The sequence below is a fragment of the Lingula anatina genome, chromosome 1 (genome assembly GCF_051362555.1).
Source record: "Lingula anatina isolate TDL-2025a chromosome 1, LinAna3.0, whole genome shotgun sequence".
NCBI lineage: Eukaryota > Metazoa > Brachiopoda > Lingulata > Lingulida > Lingulidae > Lingula > Lingula anatina.
This window is the reverse complement of record NC_141767.1, coordinates 56,390,961-56,414,064: the sequence shown is the minus strand read 5'-3', so window position 1 is coordinate 56,414,064 and position 23,104 is coordinate 56,390,961. Positions and strand designations below refer to the sequence as shown.

The window sequence follows — 23,104 nt, the reverse complement described above, 5'->3', positions numbered from 1 at the left end:
AATGCATGTACACCTGAGCAGCAATTAACAGACCTGGTTGGGATCAGCGTCAATCAAATTCCTGTCATGTCAACAGGTCCTTGGTTCCGTGGGAATTGAATTTGTCACTGTAACCTATTACCGACCCCCTACCCTTCCCGCTTATTTGGTTGATAAGGAAATATCTGTTTGCTAAAAAAATGAAAAATCTTCTGCTGTAAACGAAGCACTGTTTTAATACATTCTGCATAGGGCTTTCCACATGGACGTGGATGGACAACGTTTGTTTTTCTGCCCTTGACAAGTGCTCAACATACATTTTTGAAAGAGTGTAAAAAAAAAAAAAAAAAAAAAAAATGGTGACGACAGGGACAAAAGTGGATTCGGACATCCTCGGCTTTATCTTTAAGCACGCTCTTCATTGTGGACCTTTCAACAAAAAAGAATAATTTGCAAAGCGAGATATCCTATTTCTTTTTTTTTTTTTTGCTTTTCCATTTTCTTGTCAGATTGAAAATGGATTCATTGCTTACGTCCTGCCTAAGGGTTTATGCTCATCAAGAGAAAAACAGATAAAGTGCATTGCCTATTCGCATTGTATTTTTAAACAATACTCTTTTATTAAAACTAACAAACCACTACGGCACTGCAGTTTATAGAACACCAGCTTTGTGTATAGTTTCCAGATTTTAAGGTTAGAATTATTTCACACAATGATTCTGTAAAATTGTCATAAAGGATTGAATGAGTTCTCAGTGAAGCACAACACTCTTGAAGATATCGATTTCTTTCGCAATATTAGTCATAAATCTCAGAAATTGCTCACGGCTTTGTGACTCATCTAATGTTATCGATCCTGTTTATTTTGATTAAAGACAATATCTTGGAACTGTCAATGACTTAAGGACTTCTAGATGTTTTCATCTCTATGACGTATTAAGAAAGAGAAAATCACACACGCCACTTCATAGGGGGTGAAGTTATTTTTACATTTTTTCGGGAACTTCTACTGCGAATGAAAAAAATATCAAAGGGACAGAATGTGTGATCAGCAAAATTATAGTTGTACTTTCTTTTTAAATAGTCCGATATTAAGTCTAAGAGCACGTTTTTGTCAAGTAATTAGATTATTACTTTATGATTTACGAAAATGCAAGGAATGCATTATGCGACTTCATTAAACATAAGCCAATTTCGATAAACGAGGTCTAAAAAACTCAATAACATGGCGTTTTTCACTTTTGAATTCAACACAGTGATGGTTTGTTAGCACTAGAAAAATATTGAAGGCTCAAAGGAAATTATTGGTATTTTCGTACCAAGATCACTGTATATGGCTCCTTCAAAATACTTTCGAATTCTGTTTGTTTTTTTACCAGTTTCATACATTAATATTTGTATACCATACATTTAGTGACTGGAAGACCGTTTCACACAACCCAAAATCAGTGGATGAAGCCTCGTCTTGAATACCAACTAAACCATGTTGTTTATTTATTTCCTGACCAGATATAACAAGTTGATTTCTTTTCTGTTTAAAAGTTACTTTATCTCTGGTCAACATGGCATGTTTGACTGGATGCCTCTTGTGAATTTAAAGTACAGTTTTCATAAATTTCATGGTTTACTATCTTTCTGTAAAGACTCTGCCATGAAGAGTTTTCCAAAGCTCTGAGACACAAACTGCTCCATCTGTTGGCAATAAGTGTTCACCTGACCACAGGTCAGCAGGTTATCTAGACGTGGCGGCGGATTCAATGGTTTAAACACTTTATTTATGTCTTCTTCAGGTAAAGGTGGCTGACCCTTGGCTGCCCGAGCTTCATTCTCCATACGCTAAAAAGCAGAAAACAGCGATTTACTATGACCATTCCCCTGATTGTTAAAAAAATACAACTACATACAGTAGATTGTTTGAAAATGCAATGACATAAAATACAAACATTCCCATATTATTTTGAAAATAAATTCTAGCACTCTTATGCTAATACCGTGTAACATTTACTTATTTTCTATCAAATAAATTTCACATTTGAAAATATTAAATCAAACGCAAACAGACCAGAAATGTGAAATTAACATACAGGGAAAAATATCTAAATAGATAAATAATGATCAATAACATACCCTCTTCTGGAGATACTGCTGTTTTGCTTGTTGTTGTTTTGCAGACTGTCTCTGATAATTTATATATTTATTTGTGTCTTGAACCAACTCATCAACGTTTTCCATCAACTGACGAACATTCTTTTCTAATACAGACCTGCAAAAAAGACACATATGATACCAAGCTAAATGTAAAAAGTAGTATATACTCGTCTTCAATGAAAAAAAGTTTCCATGATCTTAAATATTGGGAAGCTCGATAAACTAATTAACCAAAGTTTCAAACAAAGAAATGTAATATAATACAAATGAAAACAATAAAACTCCCAAATTCTTAAATCCACAAAACCACCTTCACAACAGTTGTTAAAAAACATGATGAGTTACAAGTACTACTTACGCTGTGGCCAGGTCTAGACTCTGATAGTGCTCGGCTTCTGGGGCTATTTCCTGGATCTCACACAGTAAGGCATTCACCAGGTGGGAATTCTTCATCACAACAGGAATTTCTTCAAACATGTTCTCAAAACTTATTCCCATTTCTTTAATTCTGAAAAAAAAAGAAGTTTTTTCATCAAAGCAACAGTTCATAACAGAGAGTATTGTCACCAATTTTTTATGCAACTATGCATAAACAATACAGAAAACATCTTGTGATAATCATTCTTATGTATCCCTGACGTGTCAAAATTCTTGTAGTTTTGTGCAGGACCAGCAGAAAACCAATACAAGAAGACAGCATTCACCAAAATTTTGACCATAATTACTCACGCCTCTGGTGAAAAGTCTCCTTCCTTGTACATGTCCATCATTGCTGGTGTGAGGCGGTATGCTTTTAAAGTAAGATAACCCTGAGATGTTCGTAGAGGATCTGGAATCAAAGGCATAATCGTAATGTAACAGACTTCTGGCATGCAGAAACATCAGTCATGTCATAGTGTTTACTGTTATATGAAAAAGTATGCCAGAATCAGATAGTAAGATTGTATTTCCTTCTTAGATGATTTTTTTAAACAGTTAACATTCCAGCATTTGGCTTAAAAAATAGTGATTCCAAAATTACTTTTGCATTGTATGCAGACTTCTGTCTATCTTTGAAGGGGCAAACAAACCAAGGGAGAGTGCTATCATAGTTGTTGAGATGATATAAGAATGGTGTCTAAAATTGTTTATCTTAAATAATCATTGAATTTAAAATAGATCTCGTTTATTTGGAGAGTTTGTTGTTGTGAAAGTGCTGTTCTTGTGTATCATTTCCAATTTAAACCGCTTTGTTTGCCCGTTTAACATCTTACCATATATCAGAACCACAGACTCTTCTATAGAATGCTGGTAGTTGAACTGTGAATCTAGCAGTGCCTTGTTAAGGAAAGATCCAAAGTATGTGCTCTGGTACCAGCCCACATGAAGATGGTCTATGTTGACATGGCGGAGATTACGCATCATCTCCATTTGGTACTGGACTAAAAGAAGTTTGAAATTCACATTTTAGATATTTCAGAAAAAATATGATAAAAATCCATGATATTGACACTGTAGTAATAATAATAATAATAATAATAATAATGTAAACAATTGTGACAAATGAACTATTATTAAATGTACCACCATTACCTTCTCTTAATTTGTTTAAGTCTCTTTATCAAAAACCCATGATATTTCATTCTAACTTTCTAAAGTTAACCTGGATTTGCATTAGATTAAATATAATCATAAAAATACAATTGCAAGTGAATTCACAATAAAGAACAGCTTGAAATTTCATGAGTTAACACCATGGCTCTAAAAATTTTTGCTTACCTCTCACCTCCACAAAGTCTTACCTCCACAGCACTGTGTTAACATAAGATCCATCTGCTTGTCTGCCTGTTAGGCCACTGTGAAATTTAATTACACCTGCTCAAGACGAGCGTTGAGAGATTTCTGAATGCTCAAATTTGGTAAAATAATGACCTAACATTAGTTCCTGTCAAGAAATAAGCCAATGCCAGAATCCTATACAATGGAAATTGCTTGACCCACATGATTGTTTGATAGTGACAAAAATCCCTGTTGCACCCCTATAGAATTAAAAAGTTTGTCCACGGCTATCTTGAACTGACATGTAAATTCACAGTAGCATAAACAGTAGTACTGTAGACAAGCTCATGAATCTTATCTTAATTCACATCTTTGTCAACAACAATGGTGTGAATAGGTGGGGTACGTCATAGACACATCTATCTTTCATACATTAGCACATTTGTGCTAAATTAAGTATTGATTAATTATTGTGAAACCTTCATCAAAGTCTTCATCCTCTGTGTGTCTAGGAAAAGGAAAACAGTTTGTGATCTCAAGCCTGGTGTCCACTACAAGACCAAGTAGGACTCCCTGGACAAGGTCAGTACCGCCAGCACCCTCCTCTTGGCAGTGCTTAATGATCTTCAAAGCAACCTGGAAAACGTTCATTGCTGTTCAGAACGTACTAAATTTAGTATTACTCTAATGTAGTGTATTTGTACAACCACTCGCTGTGCCCTACAATGCATTGTGGCCATATGCCAAATGTTTATCCGTTTATTACCGTTTATTACTTTATAAAAAATACGACGTTCAACATTGAAATGTACTGACTTGTATAACATAACAGGAAGCAAATGAATCAATGTGATGTATACTCACTAAACCATCAATTTGTACATATTTTACGGGAAGATCCCTCGTGCGCTCGCGCCCCGAAGCCATCTTGAAAAATGACCGGGTAGTAGTTTTATCATTATTAAGAAATATAGTGATCACCAATAATAAACTAAGTAAAACTAGCGGAAAAGTATTACTTATATGTGATATTGACTGCGATGCATTCTATTTTGTTCTGCCAAGAGAGGCTTTGTAGGTATTAAACGATCTCTGGTCAACGAGAATTCGCGAGAACCAAAATGTCTGCACCCACAATGAACACATGATCAGGGGGTGGAAACGCGCTACTTATATGATTAAGACGAGCCTGGCCGCCAGTACCGGATATTGTTTTATGACCTTGAGGAGCAATTAGGTTTGGTCGTTGTGGCACGCATGAACAGTAGTTGAACTACCACACCTGGGTCTTTTGTTTTTGACAACTGTTCACTCGTCATCGAGGCGCTTGTTCAAGACTACAGCCTGATATCTACTAGCACTACCAGTGGCTTCATTAGTAATGTTCCCACAATACATGGTTTTCTGTCTGTGCGTACATACCCTGAAAAAAGCCAGCCTCGCTGACGAGAACAATGGACGTTTCTCACCCCTCTCTAGGATTACCCCTGACATGATGTTGTTGAAAACCAGTATAGATAAGGTTTTTAAGCATTTGTGAGCAGCAATGAAAACTAAACGACTAAAACAGGCCAGGAAAATTGTAGGGTTTTATAAGAGCTATTTCGACATCTGTCCTCCATTCAGCATATTGATAGATGGGACTTTCTGCAAAGCTGCCTTGCAGTTCAAAATCAACATCAGGGAACAATTGCCTAAATACTTGGAGTCAGAACTTAAGCTTTGTACCACGCTTTGTGCGAAGGCTGAGTGCGAAGATCTAGGTTGATATGTGGATAGTCTTTTTTATTTGATTATGATAATTTTTATACTGTTTAAACAAGATCAAACTGATTTCCATTTTTCCAATGTTATTAGTTAGCAATTGATTTTTATGAGAATACAAAATTTCACAAGATTTTTTCATTTTAAATTAATGGTTAAAAAATAATTTCAATTCACCGATTAAAAAATTTTCCTTTCCACTTGTTTAAAAGTTTTAAATTTGTATAAATTATTCCTTGTTTCAGGGCCTTTGTTATACGGTCCCTTCAAGGTCCTTCAACAGTTTGATTTAGAAAGTTGTGGTCACCACAGTCCATTGACAGCTGCAAAATGTTTCCAATCTGTTATGAAGAAAAAGAAAAGTATTTTTGTTGCCACACAGGTATGCTCATATATATTCAGTCTAGATATTATCAGAAGTTGGTATAAAAATAAGAAATAAGCAGCTTTAAAACCCCACTTTGATGTCTGTCTATTTAAAAAGTTAGGTTTCTACACAGTCAAAAATGAAGTCATCTGTACAAAAATATATACAGAAAATTTTTAAAAAGAAACAGTTACTTTTCTACCCTGACCAGTTTCCATATTGCCATACAGCATGTGGTCAAAAGCAGAGTAAAATTATTCAATTTCTTTTACGATTAGTTTTATTAGCATTTTCTTATTCAGGACCAAGACCTTCAAGAGATTGCCAGAAACAGGAAAGGAACACCTTTGCTTTATATTACACACAATGCAATCATTCTTGACAATCCCTCCAACAAGTCGAGGCACTCTGCAGAATGCAATGTTGCTAATAAGATTTCACTGTCACATCATGAACAGGAGCAATTAAATAGGCTCAAGAGGACAGTTTTTGGCCATGATGAATTGAAGAAAAGGAAAAGAAAAAAGAAGAAAGGAGTGAACCCCTTATCTTGTAAAAAGAAGACGACCAAACCAAAAGAACCTATATTAAAAAATGGTGTGCAAAAAAGAAAAAGAAAAAAGAAGATTAAAATTGCCCCACACATTATTGAACATTTGAAAAGCTCTTCTTGAATGAACTTTTTCTTTGTTAACTTATTTTTAATTACACTGCTATCTCCTGTCCTAGAACAAAGATAAAGGAATAAAAGTAAACATGTTATTTGAAATTGGTCACATTTGTTTCTGTTTCTTGTGCCTTTTATTTAAATAGCAGGATGTCTTCTTTTAAAGAACACAAATATTGAGAGATGTTAATTATTAAGCGCAAGCAGAGTTTTTTACTTTCTAGCATTAGCTTGTGGCCAATATGGTTGCAAGCCTTCATTGTACTAACGTGAGTTGTTACATGAAACCTTGTCAGGACAGTACCTAAGTGACCAATTGTTAGCCAACAGACACAGTCTGCAAAATACAGCTAGTTATTCTCCCTTGTAAAGGAATTTCACAGTTCAGAGAGAATGTGCAGGAAATACAGCACAGTATCAACACTACTTTCATTGAAACAACACCTACTGGGGTAGTGGCACCAAATGACATGACCCCTCAAATATAATAATGTGGCATATCAGATTAATTTCCATGAGTCTAATTCCTTTCACACTGGAGAGACAGGTAGACAATTGAATACCAGGATAAACTAACACAAGAAATCTGTGACTGTAGGCAATAACAGCTCTGCCTCTGCCATCTCTGAACATATATTTAATAACTGGTCACAGTATTGGTTGGAATTCAACCAAGGTCCTTGAATCCCAGTCATCGAATGTCCCAACTAAGATATGAGAGGCAATACACATTGTCCCTCACCAAACAGTAACAACTTGCATCATGCTGATGAAGGCCTATGACGATGTTGACTGCAAGTCAAAGGTAGTAAGAAAATATTCAGCTTGTGCATAATATTCCTCATCTATGGTCCCAAGTACTTAGCTAATGGGCATTTTTGCTCAAGTAATATATGGTATTCATACGATAATGAAAATCACTCATTAATTTCGACCAAATGGATTTTTGTCCTTATACCTATTTTACTAATGTAAGCATTCCCTATAGTAAAATCAAAACGTTTTTGTAAAAACATTATTTAACTGAAGTATTTTAAAGGCATAAAATTGCTTTATACCGGTAATAACATGCAGCATATAAACTGATGGAAAAAGCTTTCCTTTGGAAACAAGTGCCGACAGTACGTAGTGAAATGCCACGACAACTGACGTTTACCTTTCGGCATGTTCACTAGTGTATCACTCCTATGATCTGCAGGAACTTTTATTGTTGGATTTGTAGCTTTTATTTCTCGAGATGTCACTCGCGTGTAACACGCCAGTTATGCGGTAGGAATCCGTATACTTCCGGTCCTTTGGAAACTGTGCCACTTGACATACATTCAGTATTTATTATGTTCAATAAAAGGTGGACGTGACGTTTTTAAATAAGAACTAGCCCTAATCCCGCCCACCCATTCCGAGAATTATTTTTAGGGCTAGATCTATGTATAATAGCGTCGAAAAATTATATATTTAGTGCGAGATATGCACTTACTCAGTCACATTTAAAAAAGAAAGGGTAAGCATGATACACATGTTGGCGTGTGAAATTTGTTAAATGACAGAAATATTCCCATTTTTGGCGATTATGCTGGTAACTAGTACATGTAGCAGTCGATTTGTGGTCCGTATCATTGAGATCCACTGGCAATGAAATTAATATAGAACTATGGAATTAATTAACAGTTTCGATTTACAAATACCAGTGAAAAAGTGATATGTACTCTATTATATCGACTTCTAATTCGATGGAAAATTGGTCACCGAAATAGGGACTGCTGTCTACAGCCGGTACTTCAACTGTACGTACATGTACTTACAGTATATATCTTATCATTTTTTAAACTTCCACTGACCGTATCGAAAACTAAAATTGCATTTATTTTTGCTTTCTCTTAGGTATAATCGATCATGTCACAATTATTTATTCTCCTTAATATTAATTTTAAAGGTTTGCAACTACCAGTATTTCCCCTTCAGTTCCATTACTACAGGTATGTCTCCGGTTCCGTTAGCCCAAGGAATAGGGCGAGCCTGCCAGGCATTTGCTTTTGACTGCTATGATGAGGTGACCAGGTATTTAGGTGAGCATATTTGGCTGAAAAAGACTCAGAGACATTAAATGGTAATGTTTGGTTATCAGAAGGAGCATATTATAAGGATTTTGATGACAGTTAAAAGTTTTAAATAATGAATATATTATATAACTGACATCGTGTCAGCAAGAGATTTTCTAGTACTAACATATACAAGTACTAGCCACAAATCTAATTAACCAAGTTGAACTTCTTTGATTGACTTTTTTTGACCAGACAATTTATCAACAGTTTACTATGCTATTTGATGACAATGAAAATTACTTTCACTTTCATTTCATATTTGTCTTTGGTTCCAATTTAACGTGCATGTTCCTTTTTGAGGGTTGTCACATGAACCTGAGGTTTAACTGTCACGTGACAGTGTAGGTGGATATAAGTGTGAAATGTTCAGTTTTATCTGTGGCATTTATGTTGATTTAGAGTTTGATCTGTTTGAAATGTACATATAATAGGTCGAAATGGAAAATTTGAATTTTAGTTTTTTATCAGTTTCTTTCAACAATGACAACAAATCTGTAGTAATAATATTAACAATATTGATGACACTTTGAATTGTCCCAAAATGAAAATATATGATATATTAACATATAAAATGGCACTCATTAACCTATTAGTTGTGTCTGAGATGTACATAATTTTAATCAGTCCTTAAAAGCATATCAGCTCTTCTATAATCCATTTGAGGAAAACAAACCTTTCAAGGGTTGTCACATCAACAGTTGTGTTTGTGAGCTGCATGCCTATATAGCTGCCCATTCTGTTTGCTCTGTGATATCACACTGCCACAGAGTACACTTTGTTCAGCTGAGTTAATGCCCAAACTGCACACATCTTACAGTATGGATATATATGCAGAGGGCTCATCTTAGAACCTCTGTGTTGTTCATACTAGTATGCAAAAAGCTTTAGTCCTGTTTCTTGCCATTTGATATCAGTACCAACTTCATTGACTTAATTACACATTCTGAAGAGGATTTTGTGTGGTCCCAGTAGGGTAAGGTGCACTTCCATATCAAAATTGTGACATTATTTGTCACTAGATTGAATATTGCTAAATACATGTATATAAATTGTTGCTATGGTATAGAAGTATTCTGTTCAAAGCCAAATTATGTTGTTTATTTTGAACCCTTTTTTAATGCAAGTTTTATGATGGCAAATAGACACTTTTCACAACAGAATATATATTAACCCATTTATGAACAATATTGTAGTATCTTATCAATGGGGTATTGAGATGGATGAAATAGGTCACTGGCACATACATGTACTGTAGAAAAGATAGTTAATCATATGGAAGCACCATCTCAGCAGGGCTAATGGCCCCATCATAATGAACTTTGAAGCAACATCGGTTACAGATATTTTATCCCTAAAGGTATCATTACATCAACTTACCTTTCACGAAGGTTGGTAGTATTTAAATATTTATGTTAGTTGTTCTGTCTAGATTTCGTGATCGATCCTAAAAAGGGATTGATATCTGCAGTATGTGTTTTCTAATTTTGTTTTGAATTTGATGGATGAGTATTAGAAAACCAATTATCATAGTGTGGTACTGGGCAAAACTTCCCAATTGATGCTGTGGATTTAGAGGTATTAAGTGAAAATGGTTGAAGCAGAAATGAAATTTTGGGAAATTTATGATAATTATATACTAGCTGGCTGTTTTTTTAAGATGATTTATGATTTTACTTTTTCTTGCTTATAGGTGATTCAGAGGAAGAGTTTTGCAGTTATACTGATATGTCTGAGATTAATGGCAGTGGTAGTGAAAATGCAGATAAATTGTTTCATCATCCAGATTCTGCCGTAGGATTTCTGACTCCTATAAATCACTCTATACACAGGTAAAATTATTTGTTTTAAGTCTGGTTTATGTACATGCTTAAATGGAAAAGTAGGCTTAAGCTTATAGATACTATGCATGGTTATTACCAATCTTTCTATGAAGGGTTTAACTAAAGATGGCTAAAAGGAATTTAAACCAGAATAAGATGATGGGAAACAGGTAAATATTTTTGATTCATGTTATCAGAGCTTTAGCACAAAATCAATAAGTTGGTACATATCCCTACTTTAATTTGCAGACTGTATATCTTCTCACTCTTGCTGATGTGCTTTACTTTCACAAGGCTAGATATATGCGTAGATGGAAGAAATTGTGATATTTTGCTTTATAGTGATTGCAAAAAACCCTGATATGATAATTTTGCCTATAGAAGAGAAATCTTGGTTGAGGCAGGTGAAGAGGATGAGGATGATGACTGTGATGAAAGTGAACAAGAGGACCATGGTAGTGCTGAAGGCTTTGATCAACCTGATGTGGGTTTTTTAGCACCGTGAGTATATGCCTGATAATCAAACCCTGCATCTCTTCTACTTTGATTCATTCAACCCACCTGCATATAGATTCCAGATTGTTTCCATTTCAGCTAGCTTAATTTACAGTTAATGCTACACAAAATTGTATCCTTTGTATATGGTCAACTACCTACTCAGTATTTAATTGTTTTATAAATCTTAATATATTATATGTATTTGTTTTTTAATTGATAAGCTTTTTTAAAATTAATTGATAAGCTTCTGTACAGATAAATCTTTTTTTTCTTAGGAGTTCCTTTTGGATTTGTATTATTTGAGTGATTTATGCATTACTTACTGATTCCATACTAATATATATTTTTTAAATATTTGTTGAACAGCTTAGACAGGAAAAAGGATTTGTATCAGAATCCAAAACCTCAAGAGGGGGCAGTTGTAGATTTGGAAAAGGAATGTTGTAGGTCAATAAGAGAAAAATTTCCTCTTCCTGGTGAGCAAAAATAGCATAAGTACTTTTTGATCTACATGTATACATGACCTGGCTTGTTGATCTACATATGAGCTTGTCAAACTGTTAATGCATTTATATGTAGCACCATATTGTTGTTGTTTGTTCACTCAGTTGTAATAATTCCTTTGCAGTTATTTTTATATTTTATTTGAAATATTCTTAGGAAAACTGTATGCTGTTTATATCAGTAACAGTTGTACATTATACTTTTATATCAATAGCCATTGTAAATTATACAGGATTTTTTTTCAGCAACTGTTTTGGAAATACATCAGACTCTGGATTCTTTAGTTCTACATAGAGAAAATTGGTTACCAGACCTTCGTGATTTCTTTACCTGTGCCAAGAATGAATCGGAGTTTTATCATGTAGCATTAACATTGGCAGAAATGGTGAGAATTTTATTTAAGTGGCTTTTCTAACACATTCTAGTAAACATTATGGACCCTTTTCACAATGAGCATCACATCTTAGCATCACATCTGTAATGGTACATTTTGAGAGATTGACATATTAATAATATCAACTTAATAGAAAATGCCCTATGGTACAATTGTGTAGTAAATTCTCTCAGCATACCGATACAGCTGTAGCGCTAAGGTATAATGATCAATAGAAAAAAAACCCTTTGTAACCAGGTGGAGAGGGGACAGACAGAAAGAGCAGTTGGAGAGCAGGGATGGCATTTGCTTTAAAGTGACATATTTATATATAAGCTACAACTTGATGTTATTCATTCATTCATCATAAGGCATATAAAATGTACATGCAGTAATAAATTCTGCATGTATTGTGAAATATTTTTTGTTAGGTTGTCACTTCTGTTATTCATAAAATGTTGTATATTGTGTTTGTAGCTTGTAGATGCAGTGCACAAGCTCTCAGTGGAACCCATGAAAGTTCATTCCCTTAGACTAAGGCAGAAACCATTCTCTCCTACTCTTTTCAACTGCTGGCAGAAGCTAGTGGATGGGTTAGGGTTTATATATGAAGGACCAAATGCCTATGTGAAAATGGAATATTGTCAGGTGCATACAAGAGAGAAACAAAAAAAGAGTGAAGTGAAAGCCTGCTTAGCATTAATCTGTGCCATCACAGGTAAAAATCTTGGGCTAGCTGATAAAACTATTTTGTCTTTGCAAGACTATTCTGATGGTTCACTCTGTTCTTTTTGCTTTTTTGACTGTCTTGTATAATTTTCAAGCAAATTAATGACAAATTGGAGGCAAGAGCCGCAAGAAATAAAGTGCTTTTCATTACGGTATGATTAAAGTGAGTGGTCCAAATGATTCATGGTTATTTTATTCCTATGTTTCATTTTTATCTTCCAGAACTTGGTTATATGAATTCATATTGTTTGGTGAAGAAATTTAGCAAGCAACATGCAGGTTTATATATGGAATTGGTGTGTATTACATTTTTGTTTTTGTTTTTTATTGTTTTGCAAAATTTTGAGAAAATGTTTTTGTATATGAAGCTTCAACTCTGAAGGTAAAATTTCTGAAAAATTGAGGGATTTTTCAAAAAACTTGTGAAGAAGGAAGACGGAAGTAACTGTTGGATATAATTTTTATGTATTTGTTCTCTAAGGTTAAAAAACTGGACTCTGAAAAAGTTGAACCAACAACAGATATCAAAACTTTGTGGAAATCACATAAAGAACTGCTGAAATGCCTTGGATTTGGTAAAGAAAAACAGAAAGGGATATTTTACCACGAGTCTCAGTATACAGGAAAAATGCATGTGGCATATTTGATATTGCACAGTGTACATGGTGAACCTAAGGTACTGAGGACTGACTCAAAAAAAGTCATCAAAGAAACTAGTATGTAAAGAAATTTTAACATTATTGTGTTATTTTTATTTTTCCTGAAATAATTTTCTCTAAAATTGTGATTACAATCTGAAGTTTGGGCTGTGTAATTTTTGACTGATTTTGTAAGTTATCGAATAGAAAATATTATTGTTTACTCATAAGGGAAAACCTGTATTCAATTGTGAATTATATATATATATATATATATATATATATATATATATATATATATATATATATATATATAGTGATTTAACCTACACCAGAGTTCACTCAAGTATGTTAAGTGTTTACTTGTAATAAAATACATGAATTGCATTGTATGCAAATAAATTGTTAATTTTTACCAATGTCCTATTGACAGATTAAAAACTATGTTAGAATGTCTCTTAGGGTAATAGTTAAAACTGAAGGCGTAGAGTTGTACAGTGCTTGAATTGACAGCTGTTGACTCCATCTGTGCATTGTGGATCATTTCAGAGCAGGCATGTAATATCGTGTAACTTTTGTGTCATGAACATACCATTACAGAGTTTTGATCACATCTGCTGTGTGCTGATATGTGTACATGTAGCAGATTTTAGAATATTTTATGTGAAAGATGCATATTCTGTATCTCTTAGTGCATTGTGTGATGAGTCTTTCATCGGCCAAATGAGAGTAGGTATAGCATTTGATACACTGCCCTCGTCAATTGGCAGTCATATTTTAAAGTTTAATTTATTAAACAATAAATTTTATTGGACTGTATGTGTAATGTTTACTTTTTGCTATATTGAGTCATTTATCTTTTACATAAAATTTAACAATCAAAGACACTATGTTTGGCACTTAGAATGTTACTTAGTTTGGATCAAATTTTTCATTTAGTGTTACCTGACTAGTAATGCAAGAGACTAACAGAGGCAGCTTTAGATGAATTTATAAAGACTAAGAAGGTTTTTTTGAAAGAGACCCCTTAATATTTGAATAATTATTAAATTACTATTCTTATTAAAAACTGGGTGATATAATATTTGATTGGATAAGATATTCGATAAGATTATCAGTATACGGATAGCAAACAGCTTGGATTGTAAAAATGACATCATAAAAAACATTCTCACACTTTCCAAACTTGAAATGTCTTTGAATGGTAGCGAAAATTCCAGCACATAACACATATTTTTGATAAACAAGCTTGAGATGAGGCAATGGGCTAAAAAATTATCCCCACAGCCTGAAGTGGTTGAATGGAGTTGCAGAGCTATTCAGAACATCTAACACAACATGAAAAGAATTCAAATACAGGAGGAAATCTTTTACAATCCCAGCAGAGCAAGGAATCAACATTGCAAGTCCTTTGCAGTGGGAAAACAAATAAAAAAGGAGCAGGAGTTGTGGTAAAATCAGGTTGACATGTATAGCATGCACCAATGGCTTTAGAAATTGGAATGGTGGACTGCATGATGTGGGACTAATTAGTAGCACAAGTAGGTATATGTTGCAAGTATATAAAATTTACCCTAGATTAGATGAGGTTGGGGGGTTGATTGCACTAAAAATCCTTCATTGTCAGGGCTCTGATTATTACAAGTGTTTTACAGCCATTTTTATTAAATCAGCAGCGAGTGTGACTGTTCAAGAGAGTAGTGCATGAAAAAATAGTGAAGTTTTGTATAAATCCTCAGTTTGTTTAAACAAAAGAATACTGAATTTTAAATTATTTAAACTGTTACATTTTTCTTTCCTTTTTTCTTTCTTTTTCCCTTTTTTTGTGTAGGGGTGTGGGGTGTGACATGAGTGTTATAATGGCCTAAGGCATGTTCCATGAATGAATTACTCTGCTCAAAAAAGTGAGTCAAAATTTTTTGACAACTCTTATAGATTTAGCAAAGAATTTTATCAGCTGTGTTCTGCACTGAAATTATAACGAGAAATTCCAACAGTTAAAATTATAGTTATTACCAGTCTAATATTTCAATGTCTCGCAACACACCTCATATTCTTAGCTGCTCATTGATTTATAGTTTTTTTCCTATTGTAAAACTAAAAAAAAGTGGGGGCCTGTAAGTATAAAAAATCTGCTGAGTTCTTATTTGTATTTCTTACATGCCAGAGTGTTATATGTAGTCCTTTTTACTTCTCACAGTGGCTAAATTAATATTTTCACCTTGGTAAGATATGCGCAAGCCAAAACAGTTTTTTGACAACTTACCAAGAAGAATAACTAATTTGTACACATATGTTATTCAGTGTCCATATTAGGGTTGTTCACTGATGGCATTAACTAGAAAAATAACTTTAGTCAGAATTGACTACTCCAGTCAATGTAATAATGCAAGGCCACCTAGAATGTTTGTTCCTTTTGGTATTCTTTTCTTGAAAAAGGCTCCTTTTGGAAAATATTTTCTGAGAAGATATGGATAAATGAACTGTGGTAAACAAGCCTGCACTGGCCTTTCAAGGATTGGGTTATTGAGGAAGAAAATGTGGAAAGGTTGTCTGGAATTGATGTGCAGTCAACAGACGGAACAAATTGTAATCTAATTCATACTGCAGAGAAATCGTTTTGATATAAATGTAAAGAATTGGGCGTCCTCCAATTGAGCTCACTGAGATCTGATGTCATGTTTCATGAGTTATCATAGAGAAAAGCTGTAGTGTCCCAGCAGGTTCCCCAGATTGTGCCTGAAGAAGTTGGGATCAGTTTGTTGTTTGCACTAGTGGACATGACATGCAATATTACATGACTACCACACTCCATGTCCATAATAACTTGACCCAGATGTACATAGTTCATATAACTTAGTAAAAGAATGTAAATGAAGCATAATGAGGAAAAGCAATATTAAGAACCCATAAGAACTTGTAGACTTCAAGCATCTTGCTGCATACCTAAAACTGAGCTCTTTTAAATAATTGAAAAAAAAGGGAAAAAAAAACTGAAACAAGATACCCAGGTTGAGCAGAGGCTTTAGAGTGAATTTGGAAGTCTAGATGAGTAAGGAGTTGGAAACCAACAAGTAGGCTGTTGCTGCAGCAGCTGATACACAGGGACGGTTCTTCTGACCAGTTCCATAATATAATGGCAACATATGCTTTTACTGGACATTGTGATTAGATCAATAGACAGGATAGACACGTTTTCCAAACAGAAAGCACAAAGGGGAGAACTGTTAAGTCGACTGTTAAGTGTTTTCAGAGATATCTTTCTGCAAAGGGCAAAGATCAACAGATGCTGGTTCAGAAACAATTTTGTGGTTTAGCAAGAAAGTTTTCTGTGCATTCTGGCCTGTGGTTGGTAAGTGACTTTTCATGTGGTTGAATGGGGTTGATTTGTGATGTACAATGAGATTCAGAACATATATCACAATAGTTGGAGATTGTCGATACATGTGCATTAACACCACTTGGTTAATTTGTGACATACTGTTCACTGGCAAGAGTTAATTATCCTAGACTGAAGTAAAAAAAAAGTTTAAAAAATTTTGGCTGAGGTAGCTGTAAACATCCATCTGGTAAATAGTAAATGCTGTTTGCGTAAACAAAATTACTGCATTCCTGAGGCCAGTGGCCGCATGTTTCTGTAGTGTCTTTAATTGCTGTTTAAACTATGAAGATTATTGAAGACTTTTTCAAACCTGCTTATTGGCCTTAAACCATTTCAATGTTAAATATAATTAGGCATGTCATGCTAGTTACCATGAATGCAATATGTATGATAAAAGTTTTAAGTGTTAACATATTTGTCAATTTTGAGTTTGAGGTAGTTTTATATTTTTACTTGATTTCCTAATTTGATCATGAAATACTAAAATACTTAAAACATTTTAATCATATTTTGCATACTTCTTCAATTAATGTCAACCTGTTCTAAATTATAGCCAATATGCAATTCTTAGAGTCTGAGTGATCTCATTTTTGAAAATATAAACCTACCTAAAACTTATCAGTCAGAGCCACACTTTTGTTTTTAGCAAAAGGGGTATTCATATAGGTAAACAGGATATTTTAAGATATAAACATTTTTTATGAAAAATTATTTTTGGAGGTATCAAGGGTCTTGAGGGGTGGATTAAAAGAAAAGATAAAGTGTGACTTTTGGACATCTTTAAATGCATGCAGGATACCTTTAATCTTTATTAAGGAAAAGTTATTAAATACAGTGTGTCTGTAACAATATAATGTCAACAACATTTCCATTCTTCAAAGTGACATTTAATGTCAACTAAAAAGCATCTGATGACATTAAAATTATTATCATGTTATCATTTCTCCAGAGTTATATTCCTACATTTAATTTCATTTGAAAGTTACAGCATTATATTGTTTTAACATTAGATTCTGATTTACATCATAATCATTTTTGATTAAGATGATAGTTATTTGATTTGCATGCTCATTTTAAATTACACACACACACTGAATAAAAATATGAAAAAATAGTATTATTTAATTATTATTTGAGATAATTTAGTGCATGTGGTCATACTTTATCCTGCAAACCTTGTTTTTTCTGGATCGAGTTACATTCCTACATTTGATTGTATTTGGAAATTACAACATTTATTTTGTTTTAAAAAGAAGTTGCAACATATATTGTCTTTAAAAAAAGATTTTTATTAATAGCATAATCAGTTTTGATAATAGTGATACTTATTTGATTTGCAGACTCACCTAAAATCACACACAAAGGTTAACACACACACACACACACACACACACACACACACTGTATATAATGAATAAAAATATGAAAAAATATTTCAGATTATTTGGGTAGGTAGTTGTGCAAATCTGTTGATAAAACACCAATCAACAGATTTCTAACAAAAGAATAACACACCTGAAGTTGGAGGGCATTGCCAAAAATTAGTAGTACACAATAATTGAATAGGTTGGTCACTGGGTTAGTAGGATGTACCAAACTGTTACAACTCTTTTTAATACATCTGCTACCTTGAGACCCTAACTATCCCAAGAGACCACTATTACTGGGATTGATTTATCCCAAGGGCAAAGACACCACCAAGTTCTATTTCAAAAGCCAAAAAGAACTCTTGCTGATCTCCACTGGGAAAGAAAGTTGCATGTTTAAATAGTTTGCATTACTCAACGGATCATTGTGATTGTTTCCGGTTTTACTTTCTCTTATTGCTGTTGTACACTAGCTGAGCTCTCTTACATCAAGAGTAAGTTAATTATAACATGTTTGACTGATGGTTTTCCTCTTTCTTCATTTCCCTTCTTATTGGAATCTTTTTATATTTTGAATAGTGTAAAAATATATATGACTGCTGGTTAATTGATCAAACTTAGTTGTACTGAAAAGAAATTGATTTTTTTGATAAATGTCATCCTCATGCAGGAAGACCAGCTTTAGAATCCACAGTGCTAGCTATTTGCACATCATCCTACTGGGTGGGATGTTGCCAGGAAAAGATGGAGAAATTGTTACGATGTGATGATTACAATACAAGAAAATATGTTCTTCATTACTTATACGTGCATTGGCATTTTCAAGCTAGGTTCTACTACCTGAGAGTAAACTTATGCTACATTGTATCATCAATGATTTTTCTTCAGGTTCATGTCAGAAGCTTAAAGAGGAATTTATATTATTGGTTTTGGACTTAAATAAATAAATAGATTTCATCGGGGTTCAGAGAGTGAAGTTTTGTCAACGAACAATATTTTATGATCATTTTTTAAAGTCTTAAGTGATCTTCCAAATTATAAGTGAAATGTTAATTGAAGTGTTATGTTGAATACTATTTATTGTTGTTATTACTGAGGGGTGGGTGTAGGGGAGGGGTAATAAATACATTCCACTATCATGCTACTAACATAGAGGCACGGCTCAGTTCTCCAGGGAGTACAATGTAAATATTACTTTGTCCCCAGCTACTGTGCTGCAACATTAAGGTTTCAGGACCCACAAAAACCAACACAAATATTGAAGGTAGAGGGTACCATCATTTCACAAATAACTTACTACTGGTAGATATTCATAGATATTTCTCATTAACTGAGCACATTTCTTTTTTTGTGTGAGGGTTTTTGCATAGCAAGTTCATCATCACCCAGCTGGCCTCTGGTGGAGAAGACCTGACACCCATGGTGACAATTAGTTGCGGGAAACCACTACTTAAGACATTTGTGGTGTGATGAAAATACATAACTCAGTAACTGATATGTTTCAAAGTATTAATCCCATCTTTACTCAAAGAAAGCCTAATTATATATTATAATGATATTTTTTAGATATTTAGGTATCTTAATTAATGGAATTAATTTGAAAAAGCTGAGGTTTTAAAATGGAATTTATTTTTAGTCTTTCTATTTTCTATTCAAGTTGTTTAGGCTCAAATGATTCTTTTGCAGTCTGTTTGGTGGAAGTTATAGTCTTATGGAAGAATCGAAACTATATAATTTTCTTTCAAACATGATTGGAAGCAGATGGTCTGACATCATATTGGCAGCATGCCCTAGAACAGTGAATTGAAACAATAAAAAAATGAAAAAAACTGATGAAGACATATTACTCAGTTGTTCAAGCTTAATGATTTTATAAGGTAATACTGTCAAAGTGGGTATTTTTCCTATGATAAATAATTTTTTGATAAGTTTGATAGGATATAAACTTCAGAAGTCATGCAATCAGTGAATAATACCTAACCCAAAGACAAACTTCTAATCTTCCTTGTGTTTGTTACAATGATGGCTCTTTACCCTGGAGTTATGGAATATTCAAGAAATAAGTGAATGTGCTGCAGAGAGTTTGGTTAACTGATTGGAAGTATTAGCAGATTTTATGTAGGTATTAAAATAATTGTTAATTGACAAAAACATGCACTCCTTTTGGGATCTGTTTGCCCTCAAGGATTGACTAGTGAGATATTTAAGGTCCTCCAACACACAATCAGAATCTAGCTTTTACTCAAATACAATTTAATCACCATGACTTTGGTGGTGTTGTGCCAAATGTCCCACAACTCATTATGTATTCCATTCAAATTCCTCTTAAATAACTTGTTAGAAGTTGCCAAAATTACTTAAATGTAAGAGAGATAATAAAATTGAACTTAGTTGATCCTAAATGTTTTAGCTTCTTTGACATAAAAAGCAATAAAAAACATATTTATTATAGCTGTTGGTTAACCCCTGGTGTTTTCCTTTAGCATGAAAAATATGGTTGTTGTTCTTACTTCTTTGTAACATCTGAGCATAGACGTAAGTGCATTAAATTGAATCCTCAGTCTGTTTATTCTCAAGGGCTCCCTGCTGGGACGGATCTGCCTTAATGCCATGGTGAACAACTTGAATGGCTGTTTGAGGTCTATTACATAGGCATGGTTGGCTGTGAATTTCCTGTGAAGATGATATAACATAAATTTCAATTTAATAAAAATTATTATTTTGCAGTGAACCTCAATTTATATGTTGGCATATGTTTGACTGACATGAAGAGTTCTATTTGTGTCTGAATAAAGATAGTGGGAGTTGCTGTAACTGAATGGGTGGAAATTTTCAATTAATATTATTTTCATATTAAGAAACCTGGTCTATGTAGATCGATCCAAGTCCACGGGGACTCTTGCTGAATGCAGTCAATTAAACAGATTAACATTCCACTTCCTGACTGAGTAAGAATACAGAAAAGCTGGTGATTATACGAGTACTTTGGAAACAAGAGGATATTGATAGATAGATAGATAGATAGATAGCTCTCACAGTGTCTGTACATGTACATTTTGGTTACCTATTTCGGTATGTGTCATCATAGTCTTATGTACATGTATCATTTTTGCCACCTTCTCACCATATTCACCATAATGACTGCCAAACTGAATTCATAATTCTACTTCAAATTTATTAGGGGGCATTATTTGATAAAAAGGTAGGTTAAGTTAAAAAATCAGCATGATCAGATCATATTTATGGAAGTTATTGGAACTTTTTTAAATGTGTTTTTGCAAAATTGTATGAAATTAACCCGTGAATGTTTTCTGGATTTTCGCCTGTTTATATTAAAATGGAGCAATGAGGATGGTTTTTTTCTGCCTGGTGTCTGTATATTTCTCAGCTTCACTGTCTAGTTGGACATCCAGTGAATAGTTTGTACATGCCTGTCTCATCAATGCCACAACAACAGCAACCTTTACATGGAGCAAAACCAGTTTTTATCCAACGGCAACACAACTTTTTAATTAGCACAATTAAATTCATTATATTGATTTATCAACATATCGCATGAATTTTCATTATATACTTGTATAAGTATGATAAATAATTATCTTGTTAATCGTTTGTAAATATCTGCTACTAAGTATTTGCATAAAAGTTGCAGTGAGTGCATATCACTGTGAACTTTATTCATTACATTCCTTAAGTAAATGTCACCTGCATCCTGAAAGAGTGATTTTCATGGAAACACTGAAAGCGAGTTCCTTTCTAAGAGTGAAATGTCAAAGGACTTTCTGATTTTTGTCTTTCTTGATGTGGAGCAGTTGATAGGGCACAAATGGTTTTTAAATGTCCTTTATACGGACAATTAAAGGCCAGGAGAAAACAGTTTTATCTATTATTGCAAGTCATGACATATTGGTTGTGCATTTTCTTACATTTTTATGCAAATTGATAAGGTAAGGAGATTGTTCTGATGAAAACCACTAATGTTTCAGTTTCCGTCACTGTGTAAAATAGTTCATCTATGCCTCATGAAATGTGTGGAGTGCTTTACCTTATTATGCAGTTAATCCCATTTGGAGGTTTAAGTGAAAAGATAAGAGACCCCTTGAGATAAAAAATGTTATTATGGGAAGATTATGAATAATTGAATTTCATTATTCGCTGATTGCTTTAGGGGTCTTGAACCCTTGAATTAAGTCAAAGAACAAAAAGGAGAAAGCTTTCCCTGGAGATCTGAAATTTATTCTAGTTTATATTTAAACAAATCATTTAATGGTGCATGTGTTAGACATATGGAACTTCCATAAACTTGATCCTAGTAGATTGTGCTATGGAGGTATTTTCTTTTATTGCTATTTAAAAATTTTATCATTAAAATGTAACTTTAAATTTCATTATTTACATTTGTAATACTAGCTTGCAGCAATTAAGCTGGAGTTGTATGTCCCAGGAACCTGATAGCAGAATTCAATAAAAGGTATTATTGTTGCATTCAAAAATGAAGGTTTAACATATTTTTAAAATAGCTTTTTGGTTAATTTCATTTGGCTTACCTTTGCTTATTAACAAGATTCGGATCAATTTGATAATGTAGTCCCACTCATATGTGAGCAAGTGTGGATGGTATACATTCGTACTTCCACCCCTTCTTTCACCACCACCATATCATAGTGCAGTTTTCATGAACTTTGAAGATGATGTAATTTTCCAATTGAATTATTTACCGTTTAATACCAATCAACATTTTTGCTTGGCAAGTTTATTTCTGCACATTCTCCATTATTTAGACAGTAACATTCAGGTTTACTGTTACTGCACATGCTTCTGTCAGATTTATCATTTTTATGTCTGTCCATTTGATAGCTTTGCTACTTTGTTTTATATTAGTATTTATTTTTAAGTCTTCTATATACAAAAAGGAGAGAAAACAGTTTCTTAATTGCAAATTGAAAACAGATCCAAGTTCAGCAAATGTAATTTAATGCGCAATTTCCTTTTTTCTCTGATAATTGAA

At 33.6% G+C, this 23,104-nt stretch overlaps 4 protein-coding genes across 16 annotated transcripts in view; 3 read left to right on the top strand and 1 right to left on the bottom strand.

The window, feature by feature from the left end:
• Positions 1-1,444: 1,444 nt before the first annotated feature.
• Positions 1,445-4,932, bottom strand: LOC106169908 (eukaryotic translation initiation factor 3 subunit H-B). The gene is made up of 7 exons (XM_013549574.3): positions 4,750-4,932; positions 4,365-4,521; positions 3,381-3,548; positions 2,857-2,956; positions 2,486-2,635; positions 2,107-2,242; positions 1,445-1,815 (listed from the first exon to the last, which is right to left on the bottom strand). Exons 1-7 carry the CDS (start codon positions 4,810-4,812, stop codon positions 1,597-1,599), a joined length of 993 nt encoding a protein of 330 aa, XP_013405028.1. The 5' UTR covers positions 4,813-4,932; the 3' UTR covers positions 1,445-1,596.
• Positions 4,933-5,036: 104 nt separating this feature from the next.
• LOC106169910 (rRNA-processing protein UTP23 homolog) lies at positions 5,037-6,790 on the top strand. The gene is made up of 3 exons (XM_013549575.2): positions 5,037-5,648; positions 5,895-6,031; positions 6,319-6,790. Exons 1-3 carry the CDS (start codon positions 5,432-5,434, stop codon positions 6,688-6,690), a joined length of 726 nt encoding a protein of 241 aa, XP_013405029.2. The 5' UTR covers positions 5,037-5,431; the 3' UTR covers positions 6,691-6,790.
• A 1,026-nt stretch (positions 6,791-7,816) lies between these two features.
• LOC106169907 (uncharacterized) lies at positions 7,817-14,166 on the top strand. 11 transcript variants are annotated; one of them, XM_013549566.3, is made up of 9 exons: positions 7,817-7,952; positions 8,646-8,749; positions 10,476-10,614; positions 10,987-11,106; positions 11,470-11,579; positions 11,853-11,992; positions 12,458-12,698; positions 12,932-13,005; positions 13,191-14,166. In XM_013549566.3, exons 1-9 carry the CDS (start codon positions 7,921-7,923, stop codon positions 13,431-13,433), a joined length of 1,203 nt encoding a protein of 400 aa, XP_013405020.2. In that variant the 5' UTR covers positions 7,817-7,920; the 3' UTR covers positions 13,434-14,166. The 11 variants fall into 11 exon arrangements, with proteins under 11 accessions (XP_013405020.2, XP_013405022.2, XP_013405024.2 ...); XM_013549568.2 differs by lacking the exon at positions 7,817-7,952 and adding an exon at positions 8,085-8,184; XM_013549570.2 differs by lacking the exon at positions 7,817-7,952 and adding an exon at positions 8,090-8,184 and having other exon boundaries at positions 8,660-8,749.
• Positions 14,167-14,495: 329 nt separating this feature from the next.
• The window catches only part of LOC106169882 (uncharacterized), a 34,596-nt gene continuing 25,987 nt past the window's right edge, over positions 14,496-23,104 (top strand). The window contains exons 1-2 of one of the 3 annotated variants that reach the window (XM_024074585.2): positions 14,496-14,888; positions 15,179-15,251. The gene's annotated coding sequence lies outside the window, so the exon portion shown is untranslated. Of the gene's footprint in view, positions 14,889-15,178; positions 16,700-23,104 lie in introns of all 3 variants that reach the window. The other 2 variants (XM_013549521.3, XM_087000766.1) reach the window with 2 other exon arrangements.